General features: G+C 38.2%; 2 protein-coding genes across 5 annotated transcripts in view; one reads left to right on the top strand and one right to left on the bottom strand.

Annotated features, from left to right (window-relative positions):
* TRAPPC12 (trafficking protein particle complex subunit 12) overlaps nt 1-2,266 on the bottom strand; it is a 49,102-nt gene extending 46,836 nt beyond the window's left edge. The window contains exons 1-2 of one of the 4 annotated variants that reach the window (XM_054628802.2): nt 2,175-2,266; nt 124-1,334 (exon numbers count right to left, since the gene is read on the bottom strand). In XM_054628802.2, the coding sequence (XP_054484777.2) occupies nt 124-1,329 (1,206 nt within the window). In that variant the 5' untranslated portion in view covers nt 1,330-1,334; nt 2,175-2,266. Of the gene's footprint in view, nt 1-123; nt 1,335-1,841; nt 2,031-2,088 lie in introns of those variants that run through there. The other 3 variants (XM_077175044.1, XM_077175042.1, XM_054628801.2) reach the window with 3 other exon arrangements.
* Nucleotides 2,242-26,658, top strand: part of EIPR1 (EARP complex and GARP complex interacting protein 1) — a 74,074-nt gene continuing 49,657 nt past the window's right edge. The window contains exons 1-3 of the mRNA XM_054628806.2: nt 2,242-2,398; nt 10,918-11,001; nt 16,271-16,403. Of these exons, the coding sequence (XP_054484781.1) occupies nt 2,357-2,398; nt 10,918-11,001; nt 16,271-16,403 (259 nt within the window). The 5' untranslated portion in view covers nt 2,242-2,356. The remainder of the gene's footprint in view (nt 2,399-10,917; nt 11,002-16,270; nt 16,404-26,658) is intronic.

Raw genomic sequence — 26,658 nt, 5'->3', positions numbered from 1 at the left:
AAGTAATACACACAAGGTGACCATCAGCAACAATATGAAGTACTATGATATACAGATTATTGGACAGATCTACAGTATTTCTAAAATATAATCACAGAGGAAGACACAGTAATAGACTCTTACCTGGATATTATCGAATTTCAATCCAGGCATGGTGAGATTCTCCTTGTCTATGAACACAGTGCTGTATTGTTGTGTGGCAACTGAAATGAGAACATTTCTTGTCTCCTCACTAGGAATCCAAGCATCATTTCTTCTATCTAGTTCACTCATATTTAAGGCTGTGGCAAATGGGTCATCACTCCCAGCAAACACAGCTTGGATTTGTGAGAATGGCTTGGGGGATTGACTTATTTCTAGAGATGATGGGGGACCACCTGTTTCAGGTCTTCCATTTTGCACAGGGAAAGCAGGGTTAGATGAAGAACCATCTCCACCATTAGAAATAGAGGACATTTGTTCTGGAACTGAAGAGCTTGCATTGGGATTACTAACAGAAATAAAATTGGATGTCGTGAATGAATCAAAAAAATCGGAAGCTAAAGTATTGGTGTTAACAGTGTCACCAAAGAACTTGCTTAGACTGGGACTTGGCTGAACCACCTGTGGATTATACTTCACGGGAGTCTCTATGATACTACTAAAACTGGGAGATTTCACCATCTGAGGCTCAAAACCATCAGGTAGGAACAACTGTGGCTGGGAGCTAGCATTGTTTGCCTGGCTGAAGATGGTGCACACAGGAATGGGCTCAGCCTCAGACGATGGTTTGGTAGTACTGGGTGACAACATCTGGTCCTCAGATGTGCTTTCATCAACATTATTTGGTTTTGTTTCAACAGGAACATTGTTTCCCAGCTTTGGTTCCTCCTTCACTGCTTCCTGAATCGAGTCTTCCTTTAAAGATGCCTGATCATCTGTTCCAATCTCAGAAATGTCTTTAGGAGTTTCTTCATGCTCAGTTTCACTCTCATTACTTAAAAACTCTTCTTTATCCACTTCTGTCTGTGTTCTTTGATTATCTTTAGCTTCTATTTGGTCTACTATCTCCTGAAGACAACCAAGTTCACCTGTGTCATCTTCACTATTGTTTGGGGAATCTGAAATAATGACGCTCTCCATCATTTGCTCATTAAGTTTATCTACAAAATTATTTGAGTCCTCTGATACAGTTTCATTCCCTTCAGACTCAAATTCATCTCCACCAAGGTCAATGGTTTCCTCATGAAAGAGAATTTCTTCCTGAGTTTTCTGCTGAACTATGTCTCTGCTGTCATCTTCACCTGAGGCGCTCTTTGCATCCTTAGCATTGCTTTCATTATTCTCCATAGTAACTGAAAAAGGAGAAGCCCCCACCAAAACAAGAATTAGTTTTATTGTTTGTATATTGCTCAGGTGCCATAGCAAAACTCTTAAGTACCATACAAAAGTAAAATACCAAAGTATTTTAGTAAATATACCATAGTAAAATTCTTCCTTTAAAAAATAGTGATTTCACTATTTCACATCTTCCCTTTGACATTTTTCATTAAATGTCTAATCACAGAATCAATTCTGAAAATATTTTCTCTTTATCTTTTCTACAAGTCGTAAAACTATTGAGATTGAAAACCAAATGCCTCCCACTAAACACACATGAAACAGTATCATAGAATGGTATCAGAGAATGGTTTGGTTTGGAAGGAGACCTTACAAGATCATCTGATTCCAAACCCCCCACCATGGGCAGGGACACCTTCCACTGGACCAGATTGCTCAGAGCCCCATCCAACCTGCCCTTAAACTCCTCCAGGTGGGGGACTTCCCCAACATCCCCGGACAAGCCATTCTAGCGACTCAACATTTGCTTTCCTGGTCGTAAGGACCCGCTAGGTCCGGTTTCAGCAAAGCGCAGCGCGGGCTCCCGGCTGTCAGCAGTGCAGCTGTCGAGCACGGCCGGGCTCAGCCGGGGCAGCGCTAGGCAGGGGCAGCGCCCGGCGGGGGCAGCGCCCGGCGGGGGCAGCGCCGGCCCGGACACCCCGCGGTGGGGGTGGGCCCGGCCTCCCCCACGGCCCCCTCCAGGCACAGCTCCAGTGAGCACCCGCCCACCCGAATGACCCTCAGGTCGCGCGATCGCTCCGCTCCGTCCCGCTCCGTTCTCTCCCCTCCCATCCCGTCCCGTCCCGTCCCGCCACCTCCGCGCTGCCTACGCCGCGTCCGGCGCTGCTCCTCCCGCACTGCGCCTGCGCTCGGGCCGGGCCGGGCCGGGCGGGGCTGCGCGCGCGCAGCTCCCGGAAGCGGCCAACGACGGGCCGCGCCGAGGGTCAGAAAGCATCGGACGCGACGGCGGCTGCCTGGCTGGGCTGGGGGGGTCGCGATGGAGGACGACGCGCCGGTGATTTACGGGCTGGAGTTCCAGGTGAGCGAGAGTGGAGGCCAAGGGAAGGTCGGCAGGTGCCGGTCCTCTCTTCGAAAAGGTGCTGGCCGCGGGGTTGGGTGTGTGTAGTGAGGCAGAGGAGAGCCCGCCCAGGGGAGACCGGCGTCCTCCCTCTTTCCCGGAGCCGGGACCGGGGCACCGCGGGCACCTCCGGGTTGTGGTGGCTTTTGGCAACCGCATTCGGGCGTTTAAGGGCGCCCGGTCAGCGGCCGGGAGTCGTTCCCCGCCCCGAAGGGCGCTGTTTGCAGGGCGGGAGCGGGGCCCGCCGGGCTCCATCTGCCCGCCGTGCCCGGGGGGCTCCTGCCCGGGGGACTCCTCCCCGGGCACCGCTCCCGGCTCCGCTCTGGAAAAGGCTTTGTCTGGCGCTGGAGTAGTACCAGAGTACTGTCAAAGAAATCCTTAATTCTGCCTTGTCAGAAAAAAAAAAAAAAAATTGCTTTTCTGAGGAGAGAGCATGAAACTGTTTCCAGTAAGTTAGGAATTTTAGTTCGTTGCACCCTACCATAAATCTGCGTGAACTTTGTGGGACCTCCCTGTGAGGTCCGTGTATGTGCATTTGTCCCATGCGACAAATCTGTCCATCGCATCAGTATTTTATGGCTGTAAAGAAGTGGAACTGTCTAACTCAGAAACTTATTGATCCTCTTCTTGGAGGAGCACAGGTGTTGGGTTTAATGAGGTTTCTGTAAGTTCTGGGAAAGCAGAGTGAGAGGGACCCTAATTCATTCCTCCTCTGCCTAAGGGCTTTACTCAGCTGTGATGTGTTGCGGCTGGCTCATCATCACTAGCCATTATAGCACTAATGCCTGCAGAAGAAAACCAGCACCTCCTAACAAAGTAATTAATTCTCCAGTAGTTGTAGCAATAGAAATATCTTCATGTGGAGTTTTTTTTTTGCTTTTGGTACCTTTGCTAAAGTGTTCGTGAAAAGTAATGTACAAAGGTTCTTTGTAACAAATGTCCTGCGTGCCGAGTAGTGTGCTCTGTAGTCCCGACCATACCAATAGATTTCATTAGCAAATTTTGTATTTGTTTGGTTTTCCCCTTGTATAGGAGCTCCTATGTAATGTTCAAATTTTGTATTTGTTTGGTTTTCCCCTTGTATAGGAGCTCCTATGTAATGTTCACCTGCACTAAATGTTGAATCTACTGAAGTCTGATAGTGTGCTCTTTTGTATGACCGTATTTTGTGATTGGCTTGAGATGGCTGTAACTTGTACTTAAAAATTAAGGAAACTTTTACTGAAAACTTTTTTGCAGATGAGAATATATATCCTGTACTTAATAACGTTCATAGTTCATTTCTAGTAAGTCATATATAATCCATCTTCCAGAAATTTAGGCAAGCTAGTGTGTGCTGTCTGTATATCCTGCCCCCTGCCATACTATATCTCTGCTACACACTTCTCTCCTGTGAAGTATGTAACTTGGAGTTGTCTGGCAGGAGGATAAAGCAAAAGGATGAATAAAGTGGCTGTAATAAAAGGAAATTACTGTTAATACAGATCACTTAGGGAGAGGGTAAGGAGAGATATTTATGCATAAGTCAGGGAGTGTAGAGATGAAGGCTGTGTTGCTGATCTCCATTAACTCCCAGTGTGTCTTTAAAACAAATCACATCTTTGTGCTTTTTGAAAATGGAGTCACCAATATAAAAACTTAAACTTAAAACTCATCTGGTTTTTCCAACTTCCATCTCAAGGTCTAATAAGAAAGATGATTATTTTTTTTCAAACATCTTTTCTTCTGTGTTGCTAGATAATAGTGGTTAGCTGTATCATCACAATTACTCCTATTTGTCTGAAAGCATCACTTCAGCAAAAGTTTTAAAAATTTTTGCTTTGCACCTCATGTTTGGGCTCCAGCAGTCAGTAGAAGTCCTTCTTTGGCCACTGATGGAGAAAGTGTAGTTGTGTAAATGTGCTTTTCATGTGATCTAATGTAGCCATGTTTATAGGAACATAAAGCTGATTCCTCCTAGGCACTATCCATCTACTAACTTAAAATTAATTCTCCATGGTTTTTGTTCATTTCCATGTACAGAATATGGATATGAACATTGTACAGACATGAAAATTATGTGTGAGTGGCACTTTTGGTGACTTTTAAAAAGACAATCTCACCATAGTTATTCTGTGTGTCCGACTGCAGTGGAAATGAGAAGATTATAGTGGGTGGTGAATGAAAATAGCAGTGAGATACTGCTTGAATTAAGGTACTGAGTGATGGGACTGTGGCTCATGATGGTGAATACAAAGCAACAGCAGCAGCTGCAGAACATTTCAATACCAACGTGGTTCTTCTAAAAGGAATATTGGTAGAAAGAATCAATATCCTCAATTGATGAGTGAGGTTCCAGGAATATTGCTGAGAGCTGTATTTTGTCAGTGAAATTATGTTGTTCTTGTTCTGTGTAGAGTTGACCTGGGCTCTTTTTCGGCTATATTCTCTAATCTGACCTCTTTTTGGGCTATATTCTCTAACCTGAAATACATGGTATGTCTGCCCCATGTTGAATTGGCTTTCATTTTCAGGGAGTCACAATTTTCCCCCATGTTTTTCTTGAGGTTTTAAACAGTGATGTTTTGAGCAGATATGAAAGCACCACTGAACATCTCAAAATATTGTGTTTGCCTTACTCTAAGGTTGACTGGATAACATTTATAGCCCTGGAAATGAGCAGTGGGGAGAGGTGCTTTCTGGGATAGGCATTTGGCTCAAGCCTACATCTTGCTTGTTTAAAAGCATGCAGAAGCCAGCCAGCATCATGAGATGAGGGAAGAGGAACATGAGTTATGCCAGAGAGTGATCATTTTGGAGCATGTCTTTGGCACATTTAATGGGTTTGGGGATACCACAACACTGAACTGAATTTCAGCATGCTGGAGACTCCTACTGCATGTTGCATGTCAAAAGTACATAGACATGTGAGGAAAAAGGACAATGAGCAGGAGGCAAGGACCACAGAAAACTGCCTGGCTGAGCACAGGGCCATACTGCCCATGGGCAGCTCCAGCACTACCCTGAGCTAGGGTCTGGCTGAAGCAGGATTGAAAAAAGTGTGCTGATGCTTTGATAGTGTAAGTGTTCTGCCTTGTGGTCGTTGTGCTTCTTGAGTAAGTGATACTTGGTCCATTTTGTGTTGTCTGTTAGTTTTTAACAGGTTTTATGAATCTGAACAGACACTTGATTTTTTAGGACTTGCCTGCTTGCAAGAATAAGGTGAAACTTAATTTCCCTAAAGCCAAATGTGTTTTCTTAGAGTAAGAAACTTAAAGCAAAATACCAACTGAAACAGATTGTGGAAGACCTGTGACCAATGTGTGTACACCTATTGTCATCAGTATGTTTTGAGAATAGCTCAGCTGACTTACCTGTGATGGAGTAAAAGCCAGGTGTAGATTTACTAGAAGTGGTAAAAGGGTTCTTCCCTGGAAAATGTGTGTTGCTTGTGAGCTGCCCAGGGAAAGCTGTGCTGGCTTTCAGGCTTGGCTCTGTTCCTGTGTGGGAGTGCAGAGCCTATAGCTCCTATTGGCAGTGGTGTTCACTTCCCTGGGGGAAGCTTTGGGGTCTCCTGTGGGTTCAGAGAGAGCAGCCTAAGCAGAATGTGCTTAATAATTTTGGTCCAGCTTTAGCAACGTCTTTGGAAGATTTACTTTGAAAATTGAATCAGTTTAAGAAACTGCCTAATAATGTCTTACTAAATTCCTAGCTTTTTGTGTTAGTTCTCTTTCTTCTCTAAGACTACTTGCCTCATGAGTGCCAATCCTGTATATTTTAAGCCTTTGTGGTTTAAAGTGTTACTAGAGGAACAAAGGTAGATAAATGGCAAAGCTCTCTTAACTAATCCCCCAAAGATCTTCATAATGCATGAAGTGAAACAGTTGGAAAGTATTTTTTAGGACCCTTAAGCAATTAGTAGGCTCTTCCTAGTGTTAGGTGTGGTACAGAATAATGACAATATAAAGATACAGGCAGGTGAACTTGAAGGAATTTTTACAGGATGATTGTTACCTTCATGAGAAATGAATGAGTTTTCTGAGGATGATTGTGCTATGCAGGTCTGTGTGCAGATTGCATTCGTTGCTGTAAGGGTTTATAGAATCTGTCAATCTTTGTGATAGGGTCAATGCACTAAATACATTGGTGGTGGGAATTCTTGTGCTGTGAAAGACTTGGGGAAAACAGCTGTCTGAGAGCATTGAAGGTCACCTGGGCATGTGTGCTGCCAACCTTTTCACTGATAGTCACTGCAGCTTATTAGAGTCACTGAGAGAGTCTCCTACTGTGGTGGGAGAAACATGGCTGTCTTACCGAAGTAAAAATCAAAGTCTACTTCTTGGAAATTGAAATTGTGCCAGAAGGCAAAAATAACATTCATGACATTAGCAGCCTGGAGCTTGTCTAGGGGAGCAGGGAACTTGTATTCTGCCTCCAGAATGAGGCATCAGCAAATCCAGCTCCTCACCCCAAGTAGCAGTACACTAGTCCTGGTTTTCAGCATAAGCAGATGGTCAAATAACTTTAAATTCAGATTTAGGGATTTCAAGCCAATACTGTATCCTTACATTTTGCATTGTAAGTTCATGGTTTGTTAGTACAGATTGATTGTATGAATTTCAAATGATGCCTGGTTTGAAGAATATTTTTTGTTTGTATTAAATATAATACAAATATTCAAATGTTGGGGTCTGTTTGTTTTCTTGTTTGTTAATACCAAACCAGTGCAATGCATCAGCACAACAACATGTGTTGAGCAAATACTTTTTTGTTTGTTTATTAATGCCCTAAATAGTAACAGTCAAATTAACAAAACAAACAAAAAAACCACACCACAACTTTGTGCATTTGGCTGGTATTTCAAAAGACGTTGAGGAGTGAAAGTTTTTCAGAAGAAATTATTAACCAAGTGTAGAGAATCCATGCATTGCAGTTCCATAGTGCTCTTGGTTTAAACCAACCTTCTTCACCCTTTCGAGGTTTGCCATTGTGTTCTTCGGGATCATCTCTTGTTCTTGTCAAGTACAATAGACTCTATTTCTTTTTGTCCAAGGTTTTTATTTTTCTGCAGGTGGCCTAAATTATCAAGGGCAAGGTAGAAGGTGATCTTTGCCCAGCATCACACTGAGCATAGTGTAGGCAAAGACATGATGCCCAGTCTCCAGTTAGTTTTACCTGCATTCTTCTACAATGATTGTTTTTTCTTTTGCTTTATCTTGATCCTACTTTCTGTCATGCTTGTGTTCTAAATGTCCTTTGCATGTGCATTTACTGTAGTGCATTTGCAGTTCAGTTGTTGTCCTGTTTTGTAAAACTGCTTGTTTTGAACTATGCACACTTCCTCATAGGGCTGTTGATAAACATGAAATCTAGACATGCAGCCAAAAAGTTCTTAGTGGTTTGCAATGTTTTAAACTTTTCTTGCAAATATTTTTTTCCTACAGTTAGGCCTTCTTTAAAAAGGAAATTATGTAATTGCACAGATTGTTGCATTGTCTAGCACTGTCAGTTAGGTGGGATGTTGAGAGCGTGTTGTAAGGATTACTTGTTAACTTGCTGCTTGTGTCTCTCAGATGTGTATTCTGGTTATTTTCCAAGCTTTGTGCTAGTTTTTTTACTAAGTAATAGTCTAATACCTTGGGTAGAATCCTAAAATGGTTTGGGTTGGAACAGACCTTAAAGATCCTCCAGTTCCAATCCCTCCACTTGACCAGGTTATTCCACTAGACCAGGTTATTCAGAGCTCCATCCAGCTGGGTCTTGAACTCCAGGGATGGGGAGTCCACAACCTCTCTAGGCAACCTCTTCAGTGCCTTACCACTCTCACAGTAAAGAATTAATTTTTTAATATCCCATCTAAACCTGCCTTCCTTCAGCTTAAGGCCATTCTCCCTTGTCCTATCACTATGTGCCCTTGTGAAAAGTCCCTTTCCACATAAGCTTGGTAGTAAACTCTTTTTGGGCTTATATTCTGTGTTCTGTGGGTGCACAAAGACTTAGAAAATAAGCAAAAAATGTAGTAAAATGAATATTGATTAATCCAAACCAGTGGAAATTATTATTTGTCTATCTATGAGCTGCAGTCAAGGTAGGATGCTTTATGAAAGGTTCTATTTGCAACCTGCTCTGACAAGATGACAAAGTTAAGGCACTTTGCTTGATCTTGACAGCACTCTGGATTCAGCTGTATTGTTCATTACAAAGATTACTTGGTGTCTTCATCTGTTGAAAGAACTTCTTTTTCTCTCAGAGTAGACAAAATTACACATATCTTTGTGCAGGAGACAAGTGAAAGTCAATTGTGCTGATATTGATATTATGAATCAGACTTCCTAATTTATGAAGGCTTGGCGAGTTTGAATTTTGTATCCTATGTATGGATGTTGCTGGGGTTTTTTTGTCAGGGAATAAACAATAGTGTTTCTTCTTGTAAAATGTGTCTAAATATTTTTTCTCATGCCTTTTTTTTTTTCTTTCTGCAAAATGAAAAATTATTTTAAGGAAAAGCTAGAGAAGCTAATGACATAAATGTTACTATGTATTTACATAAGTTGATTTTGGGCATAAAGTTTGTCTCCAACTTTATGCATTTTTGAAAGCAGCTTCACCAGACCTACTTGAAAAGCTTTGAAAGGGCTGGAAACTTCTTTTATTTCTTTATTTCATTAAAGGTCCTGGAGGTCTCTATTTCTCTTTGATGTATAGAAACAATAGAAGCTTCTTTGACTTAAGGAGATACATAGCTGTTGGCTCATTTCTAGTGTTTTTTTCAAAATAATTCAAAGCAGGTATTTTAAATGAAAAGAAATGTTTGCAAAGATCTGCAAATGTAAATTCTGTTAAATACAAAAGCTTTTCTGCAATCATCTTGGTGGACTTAAGTTGTGTCTATCAATCAGGAACACTCTGGGCTTGTTGTAGATGAGTGCTACATAAATAAGTAAAGCAAATTGGATGGATTCACACTGATCTTTGATCTGCATTTGAGTATTTTGAACACAAACTACTCATTATATTCTCTAGTTCTTTTTTTTTTTCCACTATATAGATATTATAAATGTAGGTATGGGCTAATAGCTTGTTACTTATAATCTTGTTGCATTTTTAAACTTTTTATGCTCTGTCTTACACAAAATATTACACTGTTTAATTTAGACATTTCAGATACCAGGAAAGAAATATCTGCTCTATACAAGTCCAGAGATTATTCCTAAAAATTAGTTTTTTTCCCTATTGCTACTGCTGGACAATGCCTTGCATGGCTTTGCTTTATCTAAGAAAAGTCAAATATCTTTAAGTTGCTTTTCTAGAATTAAATTGCTCTACGTTTGGGTATTGGGATCTAATATATTCCAGATATTCCCTTCCAAGCTTTTAGGCATCTTTTTAATATCAATTTGAAAACAAGTTTCAAATAGAATGATATTGAAGTGTTTCTGAGTCTGAAGGTAACAAGCTGCATGACAGGATGGCAGTAAGAAGGGCCATTCAGCAGTTACCTGAATCCTTCATCAGTATTTGCTTGAAATATTTGCCTTAGTGTCTGGAGAGATCGGAGCTATTTTGTGCCAAATAGGATACGAATCGCAGAGATTTATTTTTAGATTAAAAAAAACTCATATTGAACAATATTATTAAGGGTATCTTTTGAATGGAGAAATAGCAGATATTCCTCACAATATATAGTTGATAAAAATGCCTTTGAGTATTAGTTTACCTGCCATTTACTCAAATTTGTCTAAGAGTCTCTGCTACTGACTAGTGCAAACTAGTGATTGTGGTTTTAGTTCAAGCTGTGCTTTGTTTATCAGTGTCTCCCATGGCCCTTAACTGCTTTGTTTTGCTTCTTTCAAGACTGTCGTTGGTATAAGTTGAAGAAGCAAGGCAGAGACTCTAGCAATGCCATTAACATAATACAACAAAGAAATAACATTATGATAAAAGTTTTAAAGATAGATAACAAATTACTTCTCCCATCATTCATCATTCTCCCATCTTCAAATTACATCTCCCATCTTATCTCTAATGGGCTTCAGCAGAAAAGAGGTGGCTTGGTTTTTAATTTGCTTCTAAACATGGTGGTTAATGGTGAGAAAAAAATTAATTTTTACATTGGCATGTTCAACCTGAGTGGTGTGTAAACTCTTGTAAAAACAGCTTCTTCCTTGGATATCGTATTGTTTTTTAACAATAGTTAAAAATTGCCCACTGTTCTATGGAGTTTTTTCAGATGATAAAGGAAAATTAGTTTGGGAGAGACGCTGCATTTAATGTTATCCCTGTTATAATGAAGATCAGGTAATGTATTTAGCACCTGTGTTCCTCAATCCTCACAAGTACGAGAAATTGCACAAAAAATGTATTAAGCAAAATGGGCATAAAGGGCAAGAAAGTCTGCCATTTGAAAGAATGTCATGACAATTGATATATGTTTCAAATTTTTTGCTGAACTTAATTGATTTTATTAATTGTACTTTTCTAATGGCTTTCTTCTTCCCTAGGCACGAGCTTTAACACCTCAGACAGCAGAAACAGATGCAATAAGATTTTTGGTTGGAACACAGTCTCTTAGATATGATAATCAGGTAATTTTTCTGTCAAATATCAGTTGTAATTTTTACCACTTTTTGTAACATTGTTCTGATATCATCCCTTTTCCTTTCTCCCCCCTGTTGAGTATGAGCATTGATAGTCAAGTTGAAGACTTTTGTAGGTAGAATGTAAAGATATTGGTAGGAAATGGAGGTGAATGAAAGCTGTGTACATTTTCTGAATATCATATCCCTCTTCTAAATTGTATGATCAAATCAGATTAGTTTACTAAAGAAACTGCCATATTTTTGTTAATTTGAATCTATAGATGCTCTGGAACTATCTTTAAATCCCTGAAGAGACGCAAAGTAAAACAAAATTCTTTAGGCCTTAATTGCTTCTAATGGGACTCTTTGTACATGCACAGTTCAGTGTACTGAACATGATGCTTCATAAACATGATTTTTCAATATTCATTATTGGAAATCAGCTGTGTCCTTTCTGATCATTCAAACAATTCAAATTAAAATTTGAGTTACTTTCATGTCTTAGTTTCTATTGGGCTGTTTCTTCTGTCTTAGTTTCTATTGGGCTGTTTCTTCTGAGGTTAAGTGTACGAGTGGTAATTATACAGCAAATTTAATTTTTGTGACTGAATTTCAGTAGAAATCGTACTGAAACAAGTTCTTGAGGCTGAAAGGGTTAGAAGGCAGTACTGAGTGCAGGTGGCAAGGCTTGGGTGGCAGGAGAGCTGCAGGAGTGGCGTCTGAGAAGAGGCCAGGGGTTGCCTGTGCCAGACACGGCTGGTTCCAGTGAATCCACTTCAGGACACAGGTGAGTCATTTTCCCATGAAGGCCCTGTGCTGAAGCAGAGGAACAGAGTGAGATGCAGAGAGCATCAGAGAGAAAACACCCATTGCCACCACTGCCCCACATCCCCCTGCCCCACTTGAAAGGATCAGAGGAGTCTGGTTGAAGTTCAGCCTGGAAAGTGGGGGAGAGAAGGTACTTGTTTAACTGCCAATGAACTAATTCGTTCACCCAAGTCAAGTCTGTTTTGCCCAGAAAATTACTTAGTTAGTGACCTCTCTGTCTGTAGCTTGGCACAGACAATCTCATTGGCACATAAACAATCTCATTCCTATTCTTCCTGGTTTCTCCCCCTGTCTTTCCTGGGGAGAGCAGGTGTCTGGGTGGGAGTCTGTTAGCCAAGGCTGACACCCACCACAGAAGTCCCTGGCACTGAATGGAGTGACCAACTCTTTCAAAATGGCCTGTAATGGCCTGCACAAAATCACTTGGAACCACAGCTTTGGGACATGTCAGCTGTCAGTTCCCAGTGAGGTTTTGAGTTCATTACTCAATAATAGCACTGGATGAGACTCAAGAAAAGTTATTCCAAGGATAAGGGGGATGGACTATTCAGTTTATTTCCATTTCAAGTAATACTTGGGCAAAGAGTAACAAAAGAAGTGGCAGACACACTTAGTTAAAATTAAAAATTCAATGCACACAATTATAATTTTGATCGTCCTGTCTCTTGCTCTTCAAGTATTTGGTATAATGTGGGGGTTTTTTAACTGTTACTTCTGTGATAGTTTTACACCTTGCTCAACTAATTAAATCCTGATACAAAATTGATGTAGAAGAGTGGTTCTCATCAGTTGATAGCCAACAGATCTTTAATAATTTAGGTTTTCTGATTTTGATAAGTTTATTTGGTATATGCTATGTATTTTGGAAATGTTTGCATATGTTTCAACTTTGAATATGCTTTTCTTTCTCCAGTGAATAACATTAACAATAGAAATGGAGGACAATTTCTAGTGTATTCACAAATGTTTGGAGGTTATTGGCCTTTAGCTGTGCCTCAGGCCATCATTTCTTCTCAGCTGGTTCCTCAATCCCCAAGAAGTGCCCTAGGCTCAGCTCATTATAACTTAATTCAGCACTAGGTTCTCTACATTTGCTTAAAAACTTTTTTAGTTACCTGACCGAACTTATGAGCTTTTCTTGCAACACTTAATACTTTACTAAGTCCTGCACAGCGAGAGGTTTTATCATGTGCAGATTATTTCTTCCCTTCTGGTCATGGGCAGGTATAGTGCAAATGAAAGAGCAGTAATTTTACAGCTGGCATGATAACTTTTGCCTCATTGAGGTATATTGCTGTATAAAGCAATTTTAGGTATTCATAGAATATATTTTAGGTGAAAATATTTTCCTATTAATACTAGTATTTCAAAGGAAAGGAAAGTTCTTATAAGATTTTACATTAGGTTAGGTATTTGACATATTAGTAGTGTATAGGACTTGGCATTTGGTCCTCATAACATGCTGCAAATGATTTAAGGAGTAGCACTGTGTACTTTTGGAACATTTGTCCTCAATACTTTCATTGTTGCTGAACTTTGTGTTTATTGTATGCATTGGAAATATCCAAGTATGTAATTTATTCTTTCCTCATCTCATTCTCAGAACTCTTCAAGTTATTTTCAGTCTTGTGTCTTAGAACTTAAAATAATTATTTTTATGATTTATACTGCGCATTGCTTCTGCTGTAGTCTGCACCTCAAACCTTGTGTTCAGTTCTGGGCTCCTCGCTGCAATGAAGGCTTTGAGGTGCTGGAGTGTGTCCAAAGAAGGGTGATGGAGATGGTGATGGGCATGGAGTTACAGCTGTTATAAGCAGCAGCTGAGGGAGCCAGGGTTGTTCAATCTGCAGAAAAGGAGGCTGGGGAGGGGTGGCGGTGTCTTATCAGTGTCTACAGCTACCTGAAAGGAGGTTGTGCCAGGTGGGGGTCAGTCTCTTCTCCCAGGCAGGAGATGGGACAGGTGAGAGGAAATAACCTTTAAGTTACACCAGGAGAAGAGGTGAGAGGAAATAACTTTAAGTTACACCAGTTTAAGCTGGATATTAAGAAAAATGTTTTCATGGAAAGGGTTATAAAGTATTGGGAAAGAATGCCCAGGGAAGTGGTAGAGTCATCATCCCTGGAAGAGCTCAAAAAAGTGTGAATATGGCACTTGAGGACATGGTTTAATGGTGAACAGTATTAGGTATTCAAATACTTTCTATGAAATTTCTGTGGTCCTTAGTATTTAGTGAAGTGACTATTCCATATATCATGTATTCAAATCAATAGAAAGATTCTTAGCAAAAAACCATTGGGGGAATTTTTGCAGTTCTTTCTGATCTGCTGATAAACTTACGCTGGTAGGTAGTGTTGATTGGCTGGCATAGCTGTGAAAGATGTAATTTTTCAACTCACAAAATGTAAACAATACTGCTGCATAAGAATTAAACTTCGCATTTCCCAGAAATCTCAGTCTGGGCCTTTCATGAGCTACCTGTGTGCATTGTAAAATTTTGCCCGACAGGCAGGAAGAATGATGAGCAGGACTCCATGATATCAGAAGGCTAATTAATTACTTTACTATACTGTATTATTCTGTACTATATTACACTACATGACACTACATCTAAACTAAAACTGAACAAGAACTCAACAAAATCTCGTGACTGTCTCCTGACTGGCCATCAGGACGCAGCTTGCAGAGATTGGTCAAGAAAACAAAATACTCACACCAGAATCTGAATACCAATTCCCTTCAGGTAAACAATCTTCTATAATGCATTCCACTTGTGCACAAACACAAGTGCAGCAAATAAGATAAGGATTGTTTTGGTCATTCTCTTCTCTGCTTCTCTCACTGTTTCTCTCAAGTTCAGAGAATGTGAATCTCACATGTGTGTTCCACTAGTTCAGAGCTGTCCATGTTGTCAGCTGAATCGGAAACATAATAGCAGAGAGAGGTTGGTGATCTGTGCCTTCAAAGGGCTTCAGGTGGGTTGAAGAGCACTCCCATATGTGCTGAGTGACTTTCAACCTGGGTTAGTGTGGGGAGAGATGGGTGTGGCTGTAGCATATAGGGTTTACATTTATAGTTGACTTTCTTGGGTGAGAAACTTGGCCTAAGCTGCCAAAGGAGACTCCAAATAAAAACAAGGTCTGAGGTTAAACTGATCTTTTTTGTCACTCTAAGATGGATATGCAGTTGATAGGGTAGATGGAAGGTGTTCTGATTCTTGAATAGGTTTCTAGATTCAAGGCTGCAAATGAAGTCTCAACTGCAGAGGCAGTTCTATGGCTGGGATGACAAAATGAAAGAGTAATATAGGTGGTGTGGTGCAGGATTATATTTGAAGGAGGAGTTTCTGATGACTGTTTGGGCAGTAAAATAAAAGGTAATGTGTAAACTCACCCCCTTAAAAATAATAGTATTAAGATGAAGTTGAGACCTATATTGCAGCTTCTGTATTTTAAGAAAATCTTCTGTATAGCTTTTTGCAGTGATTCAGTAGTTAATTTAGTTAACTTGATTCAGTCATGATGATAGGATAACTCTTGGGTTTTTTTTCCTCTTCATTGTTCACCCAACTTTGAAAATTAATTTTTAATGAGGATACAGTTCTTCAAAATTTGTGAGTCTTCTAAAATTTATTTGTCCACTGTTGAGCTTAGGGGAATTAGTACCATAACTAAAGTTCCTTCTTTACATTATGCCAGGCTAAAATCTTCCTAAATTCCTTGTATTTCTGCAGCAACTATAGAAAAACAGCTGACTAATGAAAGGAATGGAAAAATGACAGACCTATAAAAAAAAGAAAAAACATAGCAAAGAAACCTGCTACAAACAAAAATGAAAATAATAAAAAGCAAACTTACTTCTGTCTTTTAAAAATGTTATCAATATATTTAAATATTATTGTTTTTCTTCATCTTTCAGTACTTTGTTTCCATATAGTATGAAACAAGTAGATTTGTATCTTGGTAAAGTGCTAAAGTGAACTGTCAAAGTTCTAACTGAGTGTAAAGTACTTGCTTCAAGTAGAGTCCTTTCCCTCTCTCTCTTTCTTTCTTTGTAGATGATTTGAATTAGATGATTTTGATACAGAATTGGTGCAGACATTTAGACTAAGGATTGTAATGTTGTTATTTTTGTTTATTCCTATAAGAAGTGTTGAATTCTAATACATGGCTTATTTACTATTAGCTATAAAACGAAAAATCACCTTCAAGCTTTAAGTTGAAAATTGAGAATAAGCATGGTATTTCCTCAAACAGGGAAATTGCTTGTGTTTTCCTAGAAAAGTTAATCCTGCATGAAATCAATGATATAGTAAATTGTTAGTATAACAATTAAAGTAGATATTGGTTATAAAAATCTCATTAAATTGTTCCGTGTAGTCGTTGTGTATAATTAAGACCCACAGGAATGCATTTGAAACCCTAATGTTCTATTTTATTGTATTTGCAGATTCACATCATAGATTTTGATGATGAAAATAACATTATAAACAAAAATGTTCTTCTTCATCAAGTGGGTGAAATTTGGCACATTAGTACAAGTCCTGCTGACAAAGGTGTACTTGCAACCTGCTACAATAAAAGTAAGTCCTTTTTAAATATGCCCAAGTTGTACAAGTGCTTTGGTATTTTTGAATGTGTCAAGTTCAAACCTCTAGCTAGATGTAGACACTTTCAGTTGGAATTATCAACACAAGCATTTCTAAAAAAATCTGCAGCACTTAATTATACCTCATTTGTGTCATATCCTCAGATCTTGGTTAGAAGTCAACTTCTGCATTCATGTTAAGAAAAGCAGCAAAATGAGCCTTATGTTTGGCTGATGAATGCAAAGTATGGCAAATAAAATATATTCCTGTTACTTTAAACATAATTTTTATTGATGTTTGCTTTTGAAAGTGCAAGTAAATGTCTTTCAAAATGTGCTGGCATCAAGCTTTACTTAAAACTGCAGATGAAGTTTGTGTATAATGTTATTTTTCATATTTGTAATGGAGGTATGCCTGCAGAGGGCTACAGCTTCTCATCTAAATATTTCCTCAGTAGGAATGTTCCTTGTCTAACCTTACCATAAGTGCACAGCTGTTGAGATTAAGGGTCTCTGTGCAATTCCTGAGTTAGGCAGGTACAAAGACTTTGTGTCGTGAGGCTTAAGAAATCCACTTGCATCATTCAGGGAAGGGGCTGATTTTTCTTTCTGACAAGAAATCTGAGGTATCAGTTGAAATAAATATTATTTCATCTAGTCAATATTCATCTGTTCTTTCATGGAAACGCAGTCCAAGAGTACAACAATTATGGAGCTAGTTTCAGGCTTTGTACATCGGTGAACAGCTGTAGAGATGTGTGTTCCTGCTGTTTAGCCTTCTGATTATATTAGGGAGAGGATTCCAGAATTGCCTAGTTCTCCTAATTCTTTTGGATTGAAAGAAAACTACTAAAATTTTAATTTCTTTCACAAATCTTAGGTGATTTTTAAAACCAATGATAGTAGATAAGTAAATTTTTCCATTGAAATGATTGTGGGCATTTTGATTGAGAGCCTTTCTGTGAAATTTCCAATTTCCTTTATTGGACCTAATAAATCACATGAATGTTTTCTATTCCAGATTATTTGTGTTCTAGATTTAGTTTATCTGATTTCTTAATATTAAGCTCTATTGTTTATTCTTCATGCATCTTACTTTAGAATTATCATCCATTAACTTTCTGCAGAAAACAATTCTCAAATGGTGTTTACTGACTCTAAATAGCAATGTATAGAACTGAGAGCACACAGTGTGGGGTTCTGTAATAAGGCATACTGAGTTCAGCAGACAACTTATTTCAAGTAGTAATGCAAACAAATTAAGCAATCGAAACCTTTACAACTCTTAATGTATTGCATTTCTTTGTTGTTTTAAAAAGACTCAACTCATTTTCTCATTGAACTATAAGTCAAAAGAGATGATGCTTTCAGGAACAGCTGTAGGTATTGTGCCTATCTCTTGTGTTTGGGCCCAGCACTTCTGTCAAGACTTAAACATTGTTGAAACTGGGAGATTGAAGAAATGTGAGATGTGTCCATTATTAATAGCTGTTTTTTAAAGTTGCTTAAAGAAGTGATAAAATGTGGCATTGAAGAGAAGTGGAATTACATACATTTTCCATTTCCTAGCTCACTGGATGAGCTAATGGAACAGGGTGAAATTTCCTCTTCCGTATTGGGAAAAATACTGAGTTTTCTTTTACTCTTGCATATTTGCAGAGTTATCATAACTGATGTATTAAAAAAAGATGTTGCAGGTGCAAATAGAAGGGCTGTCGTGATCTTTAATTTTTGTTAAGAGGAATTTGCCTTTTATATAGGAAGTTTGGGGAATATAAATTTCTTTTTTCAAATGCAGTGAAAATCTTTCCACGGTATCCAGTTGTTATCCTCCCCCGTTACGTTATTGAGATATTGAGACTCTTGTTTATTTTTTACTTGACTACTTGATAGTTAATACTACTGCCTGAAAGTCACAGATGACACCAGCAATCTTGCTCTATGTTTTGAAATACACATGAGGTGCTGGTTTGCTTCTCTTTTTTCATGAGGGAATAAAACTTAGCAAAATCGTGCAACATGCAAAGCTTTTTTGATAATTTCTTCTGAGTGCTCAGAATTCTGCATGGGAAATGGGTGTGTGCATTCAGCTGGTAACAATGGGCTGTCTCTGGGGTCAAGGTTCAAACAGGAAGTTTGAGCCAACTCTGTCTCTTTGAGAAGAGTGATGGTGTAATGATGCTTGGAAGTTTTTACTACTCTGGTTGAGAGATGCCTTGAATTGATATACCAGAAGTCTTAATCAAAACTCAAAAAATCCTCTTATATGGGGAAGTTCCTACATTTGATTTGGTTTTGTTGTTGCTGTTTTGTTGGGTTTTTTTAATTCCAAAGACAGTATTTTAACTACTTCTATGAAATCCCACATCATCATGCTTAGATCTGAAGGTTTTTCCCATGTGTGTGGATATGTAAATGTGTATGGGTTGTTTTCTCCCAAAACATGTGGGTAGGAAACCTCATTCAGAGCACTCTACCCTTGTTGCTCTCTGGGAGCATGATTTTTTTTTTTTTTTCTCCTGCCTTCATAGATATGTGAAATACTTTTACTTGTCATTTACTTGTAAGTGAAAGAGGCATAAAGAGGTAGAACTTAGAATGTATTTATTATTTATTACACCTAATGAAGAACAAAGTCATGTACTTATGAGTCATAATAGCTATGCTTCTATGTCAATAAAAAAATAATTTGCTTGTTGACCACTAGATTATTTTCTTTAAGTGCTTACTTTTAATAAAATCAGATTTTTTACCCCTAAATGACTAAACTTGCAGCAACCACAATTCAGTCATTGTTTTGACATGAACTTTTGCTTTTAGAAACTCTCAGCAAAATATGTCAAAAGTGCCAAGTATAGCACATTTCCATGACTGGATGCAGACTCTCTACTCATATTTTTGGCTTTACTGCCTTTTTACTTGAAGTCCATCAGAATATTTACTGACATTGATCTGCATATCTTGAAATTCTATGATTTCAAGAAAAGAATGTCCCCCTAAAAAGTAAAACTAAGATGGCTCATCTTCTTGTTCACAAGAAGTCGCAAGAAAATTTAAATCCTTGCTGAATATGTAATTTGGGAACTATATTCTCTAAACAGTCAGTAAAGTTAAATGAAAGGGTGCTCTGTATTCTTTGTTCAAGATATTTTACTAGAGTATCAATGTATAAATAGGTTTTAAAAAGGAAAATACCTTCCTGACTCTAAAGACAAAATGAAGGAAACAGCCTTTTTTTGTTAGCATCAGTATTTACAACTTTGTCTAATTTTGACATTGAAAATATACAAGGCTTTATTAATGATGCATTCTCAATTATGGCAATAACATAACTATGACATTAACTCAATTATGACATTAACATAATTGTTCCAGTAGTATTGGAACAATTGTGTCTTTGGATATTAACCAGAAATTCCATTTTCTAGGACATTTTGTCTCAACGTAAAGAAAAAATTGTGGAACTGTGTCTCTCCTCATGCCCCTCCTCATGCACACACTTCAAAAATACTGACCTAATCACATAATTACAAAGGGAGAGCTTATTAGACTCAGTTCCTGCCTCATTTGTAGTGGTTCCCCCCTTCACTGATCATGAATATGCCACTTAGGAAATTTTATACTGTTATGACTGATATTATAGGAAGATGATTTTATTCTCAAGTGTTAGGCTTGCTAGTTATGTCTAATCTTGTCCAACCCCCAGAAAAGATCAGGAATTTGCTATGCTGATGGCACAGCAGTTGCCTGTGCTACACATTTTTAACTCACTCACCAATATTTTGTGCTAGAAATGTATTAAGACCATCCTGGTGTAAACTGACATTGCTGAGAGACAGGATGTGTCTTCAGGAGACACTGAGAAGTAGCTCCTCTTTTTGCAAATGTGTTTGGCAGCTAATTGATGTTGTGAGAATTAGGAATGTTATATTTTATCCCAGATTCCCTAGGTGAAGAGAGAAAGTGCATAAATATGTGAAAGAAGCTAAGTATAAGAGGAGAAAAGAAGGATTATCGTCTGAATATCTCAGGGGCAGGGGAAGAAGGCTTTGTAAAATTAATATCTGACATATCCAGAAGAACTCAAACACTATTAGTTTTGTGACATGTTGATGCATCATTTTTCTCTTCTACTACAGCAAATCAACGAATTTAAATGGGTTTGGGGTTTTTTTTCCTCTTGAAGAGGATAAGATTGTTACTGACAGCTTTAAAGTAGGTAAAAATCAAGGGGAGAAATTAGTTTGGTAGTCTTCTAGCTTTAGAAGTTAAATTAGATTGTTAAAGTTCAGTATGAGACAGATTAGGTCTTAAAAAAACTAAAAGGTTGGATTCTTGAGAGAACAATGCAATTTAGGGATGTGTTTTGGATGATGATAATAAAAGTGACTATAAGATAGAGTGCTACAGTTGCATTGTAATTTGTTTAATGCCTAATCTCTGAAAATTTACATGTACTTATTTGCCTATGATACTTATTAATATCCTAAAGTTATGTTCAGCAAAGCAGAAATCATATAATTTGCTTTACAATAGCCCAGAATTAAAATGGAGGATGCTGCATTTAGTGGAAAATCTCTGTCAGAACAATTCTAGGAACTTTACACCTTTCTTATTTTTTACTGTTCTGGCTAGTTGTAGTCAGTTGACTATTCTCTTTTTTATTACTTTTATTAAATTAAAGTTGGACAGAAGTGGAACTTCTAAAAAGTGAATAAGAAAGGTGACAAAGTAATTAAGGAGATCATAGCATTTCTTAGTAGGAATCCACACTTAAATATCAGAAAAGAAGAATTATGGGGTGGGTTTGAGGGTCAAGAATGTACCCTTCAAATAATGATATGAACCAAGGAGAATGATGGTACACTAAATTTAATAAGTTTAAAAATGAAGATAAATTAGTCTTCAAGAAGTTGGTAACTAACCAAGCACTGTCTTCAACTGCTAAGGGGAAAATCATTTCACATGTGTGTTCCTACTGCAAGTTTGAAAGGAGCTTGCTTCATTATTCAGAAGAGCATCCTAGCCTACTTGAGGATAATTCTTTCATTGTGAAAAAGTGAAATGACAAAACCCTGTAATTTACACTAAAGGGGAGTATCTTGGAAACTAGAACAGTGGAGACCTGACAAAGTGCTAGACTCCATTGGAAAATTATCTGTATACAGATACTGCTCAAGTTTCAGGCTATAAGAGGAGAATTCAGAAGCCATTTCATGGACTTTTAATAATGTTCTGAGGCAACAAGAAATACCAACAGTCAATGGGCTAGGGTGTATTTAATAATTTTTGTATGTAAAGTAGGTGATGGAAGCCTCAGCTCTAGAAATAGCCAAAAAAATTTGGATCCCTGCGCTGATACAATGATTAATATGATGTTGGGTAATACTTTGAAATATATTGATGATGCCCTTTTTTTCATTCCAGCTTATCATACACTGTTATGAGGTGTTTGAAGAATTTCCAATTTAGGTAGATGTGCAGTGGTGGGTGCAGGTTTTATGTGGCTTTGGGAGCTGGGGGAGTCATGCCTTGAATTTGCTTTGTTTAATACAGAACTTATTTTTAATCTGTTGCCTTGTTTATACATCCCTCCCTGTCCCTCACCTGCTGTTTTGGGATATTGTTAAAATGGAGGCAGACTATTTCCTGTGGACCTTTAAAGTAAACTGCAGCTACATCATTAAAGGAATGGGGAATTCAGGGAGATTTTTCTGTAAGCTGTTTAAAGAGTTCTACAGCCATTTGCCAGTTTGCCAGCAATGGATAGCTCCTTCTCGAGCGAGTCTTGGATCTGGTCTCTGTGGACCAGAATACTAAGTAAAGAGGTTGAAATGAATGATCATGGTGATGAATTTTGGGAAAGCTGTCATTCTAAAATAATGTTTTATAAATATAATTATAGCTTATACAGCATTATTTGCAAAATCTGAATATAGCTTTCATTATATCGTATAAGCTAGATTTGTGCATTGCTCTGAGTTGCAGATGAATCTATTTAGCATGTCAGCAAAGAAACTAGTGGTTTGTTTGGATTTTGATACTGCATAATGGCCAGCTACTTGGGTAGTTACTGTGTTCTGTTACATGTTCTACAGAAACTTAGCAATGGTAAAATTGTTTGGGAAGTCAAGGGTTAAGGCAAACTGCTGGTGGGTTTGCATGACATGATGGGGAGATAAAGGGGAGGAAATAGAAAAATGATCCAGAATGAAAGCTCTGTGTAGGTGGAAAACAGTTTGCCTGCTGAATCTCCAGTTGGACGTGGGTAGTGGTCTCCATCATTGCAGAGGTGAATTTTTGGGATGTGATTGCATGCAGCTACCCTGGGTGCAGGAGAAAGATGTGCTTGGAGGGGCAAGAGTGAAGGACCATGTCTCACAACATAATTGTAGACAATTGTACTGTTGCTCTCACAGGTCTAATAGGGGAAATGCTTGCTGAAAGACAAAGTGAGGAAATTAAGGCAATGGCAGAGTTGGAGAAATAAGGAGATACTGAGGAAGGAGATCCCAAAAACAACTAAGGGATATGTGAAAACACAAAGAAGTGTGACATGGTAAAATGGCTTTTGGGCAGTCAGTCAGTGGGAGGCTTGAGAAATGTTAGAGATAACACCCTTAGGTGTTAGCAGAGATTGTCTGTCCATACAAAAAACTATTGTTGTGGTTAAGTGTCTGCATGTTTTGGTTTTTGATTAGCATTTCTTGTTTTACATTTTGTTTCTTCTTTATCTGTGGCAACTTCTGCTATTTTCCTGTTTTTCTTCCTTTCTGTGGCATTTACTGAAAGGATTGGTGAAATAATTTGCCAAGATGTTAGATCCATACTGTTGGATCTAACTTTTAATTTTGTTGCTGTAAGACAAACAATGGTCTAGAGGCTTCAGCTTCTCTTTCAGCTGTTTTAAACTGTGCCAGCAAACTAAACAGAATGGTTATGCTGATTGTTTATGCAATTGTAAATTGGGTTGCAAGGGTATTTTCACGACCACAAGAGTACTTTTATGTTGAAAACATGAATTGAAAACCTGAAAATTAGTATGTCACAGTATAGGTGATAAAAATAACAGCATTAAAGTCTGATGTTTGGAATGATTTACTCTAATGATGTCAGGTAGGGTGGAAGCTGATGTGAAAAGTGTGTGTGTGAGCTGTATCAGCACTGAAAACAATTTAAGAAAACAAGCCTTACCTGCTAGTTTGTGAGGGATAGAACCTGCTGGCTGTGCAAGTTTTAATGGTGAATAATCAGGTTTTGGTATCAATCAGCTGCATGTTTGTTGGTTTGGTTTTTGGGTTTTTTTTGATTTGCTTGGTTGTTTTTTTACAGTAATATTGTTATAATGAAATTTTTTGCTGGAAATTGTAACCTGTAGAGTAAAATAAATAATCTCAGGATATTAGACTACTGTAAGGTTATATATGTATTCTAATAACTTGGAACAGGGCCATGGTATTGACCTAGGGACTGACTTGCAGTAGAGCCTACTGTTAAACTGTGAGGGTGCTCCCTGAGCAGTTTTGGTGTGGGCCAAGTTACAGACAATGATGCCCAGATGTAGTCCAAGAAATTAATGAGTAGTTGGAGTGTAGCCTCCTTCTTTTAACTTAGCCTCCAAAAAATTTCATTTGATTGTGCTTTCTGGCCTCAGGGCTGGAGACCTGTACCTGACATTATTTTAAGCAAGTTGCCAAAAAAATAAATACCTGTCATAGTTCTCCATTGCAGACTTCTATAAAATACAGAGACTGTTTTGGAGAATGTATTGAAGAGAAACATGCAAGTACTTCAGAAATTAGATGAAAGATGTGATAAAGGTGTATATGAAATAAATTACGGTATGAAGATCTGGTCAAGAATTTCTGTTCTGCTGATCTCAATAATACACTGATACTGTTGTGTGGCTTATTCCACAAAATTGAGTAACTGTTTTAGAGATAATTTCAGCCTTCTAGAGAAGAGGATATTTTGAAACAGTTATCCTTTTTGGTGTAGCATTTTTACAGTGTCTGGTGCTATGGGGTGGTTTTGTTGTGATAAGGATTAGTAGCTGTTGTGGAGGTTCTTCTTAAAGAATCTTGATGAATTTAACTGAAACCTTCATGCTGCTCAATTTGAAGAGAATGTTTAATTACTGGGTATTAGGTGCACGCATTCATTGAGGAAAAATTAAGTTTCTAGCAATGATAATTGTCTTAATTCATACTAGTTCTTTCTTCTGAAGAAGGCACTTGTTTTCTATCTGCTTTCAGGTACCAAATCAGATCATGAGCTGGAGTTGTTTGCCACCTTGGTGATTTCTGAGTTCATAGAAAAGCTTATCAGGTTTTCATGGGGCTGTGAAACAATCACTTCTCTTTTATTCTCAGTGCCCTTTGTAAAGATGCTGATGGTTTGCTGACTTCCTCATCTACTACTGCATACAGGGCCCAGAAGACTGTCAGTCTTGATATAAAGAGCTTTTTCCTGAACTGAAACTACCACTTTAGAGTACAGCATCCTGTTGGGATGGCTTGAACTGTTTTTCTCTGTGTGCATTAACTAACTTTTGTAAACAGAGAAGCTCATCTTTTGAGTTCTCCTATTCTCACCCTTTCCATGGCATGAAATTACCTGAAACTGTCAGGTCTGCAAGAGGAGGTAGTTGACACTATTACACTAATAATGCTGTTTCAGGAGCTCACAGTAGAATGCTTCCTCTGGTTTTAACTTTAGCCTTTCAGAAAAATCTTTGTTTTAAATGAGATAAAGCTAGATTAATTCTTTTCACTAGGAAGAGGTAAAGCAGAATCTTTATCTAATCTAAATTTAAAAGCATAATTAGTAAGTTTCTATGTTGCTGTCATCTTTTGTATTTGTGCTTGCCCCTGCTTCTCCTAAGAATTCAAATTCTCATTCAAATCTATGGAAACATATGTGGAAACACATTTATTGTCCCAATTCAAATGTATTTTTAAACTCCTACAAAAATAGGATCTGCACTTCTGTTTCATGTAGGGACATACAAGGCCACCAGAGGGCAAAAAGAAGTGTGACTGGACAAAGCTGTTACCTGCAAATTTCCTCATGCAGGCAGACATCTGTGTGCACACATCCTGGTTTTCTCTTGGATTTTTTCAAACAAGATAGGTGCCCTGGTGCAGTGGTTATGAAAACTTCATACAAATAGCTTGCATTTCTGGATTCAGAGCGTAGAAACACAAAACTGGTATTTAATTTTGTTGAAAATAGTTTGCCTTTAAAATCCATTATTTCAAAACAATAAATCTACAATGAGTTATGGCTGTCTGGTGCATTACACTTACACACAGTGAACTCATGTATTAAAAAAAAAATTTCTGCAGAGAAAATTTATCAGCAAGGATACTGGAAATAATGCTGCTGGTGATGCTTCATCTGCTTAGTATTGAAGACAGCAGGTGACACTTTTGCCTTGCTGTAATGAAAGCACTCTGTGTGGGGAAATCATTGATACAGCCATGGGATACGTTAGAGCCATTAAAATGGGCACAGAAGTGGAATGTGTCTTTAAATATTTCCTCTTCTCAGCAGTAGTGGTAGGATGTACAGAAGATTTATTCCCATAGTTTGAATGAAGAAATAAATGTCCTTGGCGTTCCTAATGTTCTTTTAATGTTTTTTTTTCCTAGGAATTCTAGCTGCTATATGTAATTTGAGTGTTTCTTTACAAGTAGTTTGCAGTAAGCTTTTAAATGAAATGGTTTCCTGTCTGATCCACGTGATGAAAAAAGCTCCACAAGTGATGAACAGCTTGAGAAACTGTTCCATGTTAATTCTGTTCAAATTTGAAGGCCTCTGTGCATAGATCTACACTGAGTTTTGTCCAGATGAGAGGTTACGTAGCTGTCGTTTCGTAGTCTGTGCTATAACCTCACCTGCATGTAAGCCTGCTCTAGGTAGCTCAGTAGTGTCTCAGCCAGTGTGCAAGAGCAGATGCACAGTGAAAAGTGTAAGAGCTGGGGGACCATGGGCCATGTATAATATAATTAACTTGAAGCACAGATCCTTGTTATCCCTTGATTTAGGATCTCATCTTTATTTGACAGCGATTATCAGGATAATTGCAACATTTTTTGTATGAAGCAAAAGAAAATGAGTGTCAGAAGAGGGACGAGAGAAAATGACAGAAATTCAAGTATAACAGAGTGGTCATGATACTGAAAAGAATTCTTTAAATGCAGAAAATGGATAAAATGCTTCTGAATTAGTACTGTCATTGAGGGATA

This window comes from Agelaius phoeniceus, chromosome 3 (genome assembly GCF_051311805.1).
Source record: "Agelaius phoeniceus isolate bAgePho1 chromosome 3, bAgePho1.hap1, whole genome shotgun sequence".
NCBI lineage: Eukaryota > Metazoa > Chordata > Aves > Passeriformes > Icteridae > Agelaius > Agelaius phoeniceus.
Note: the sequence above shows the minus strand (reverse complement) of the source record. Positions and strands in the feature narration are given on the sequence as shown.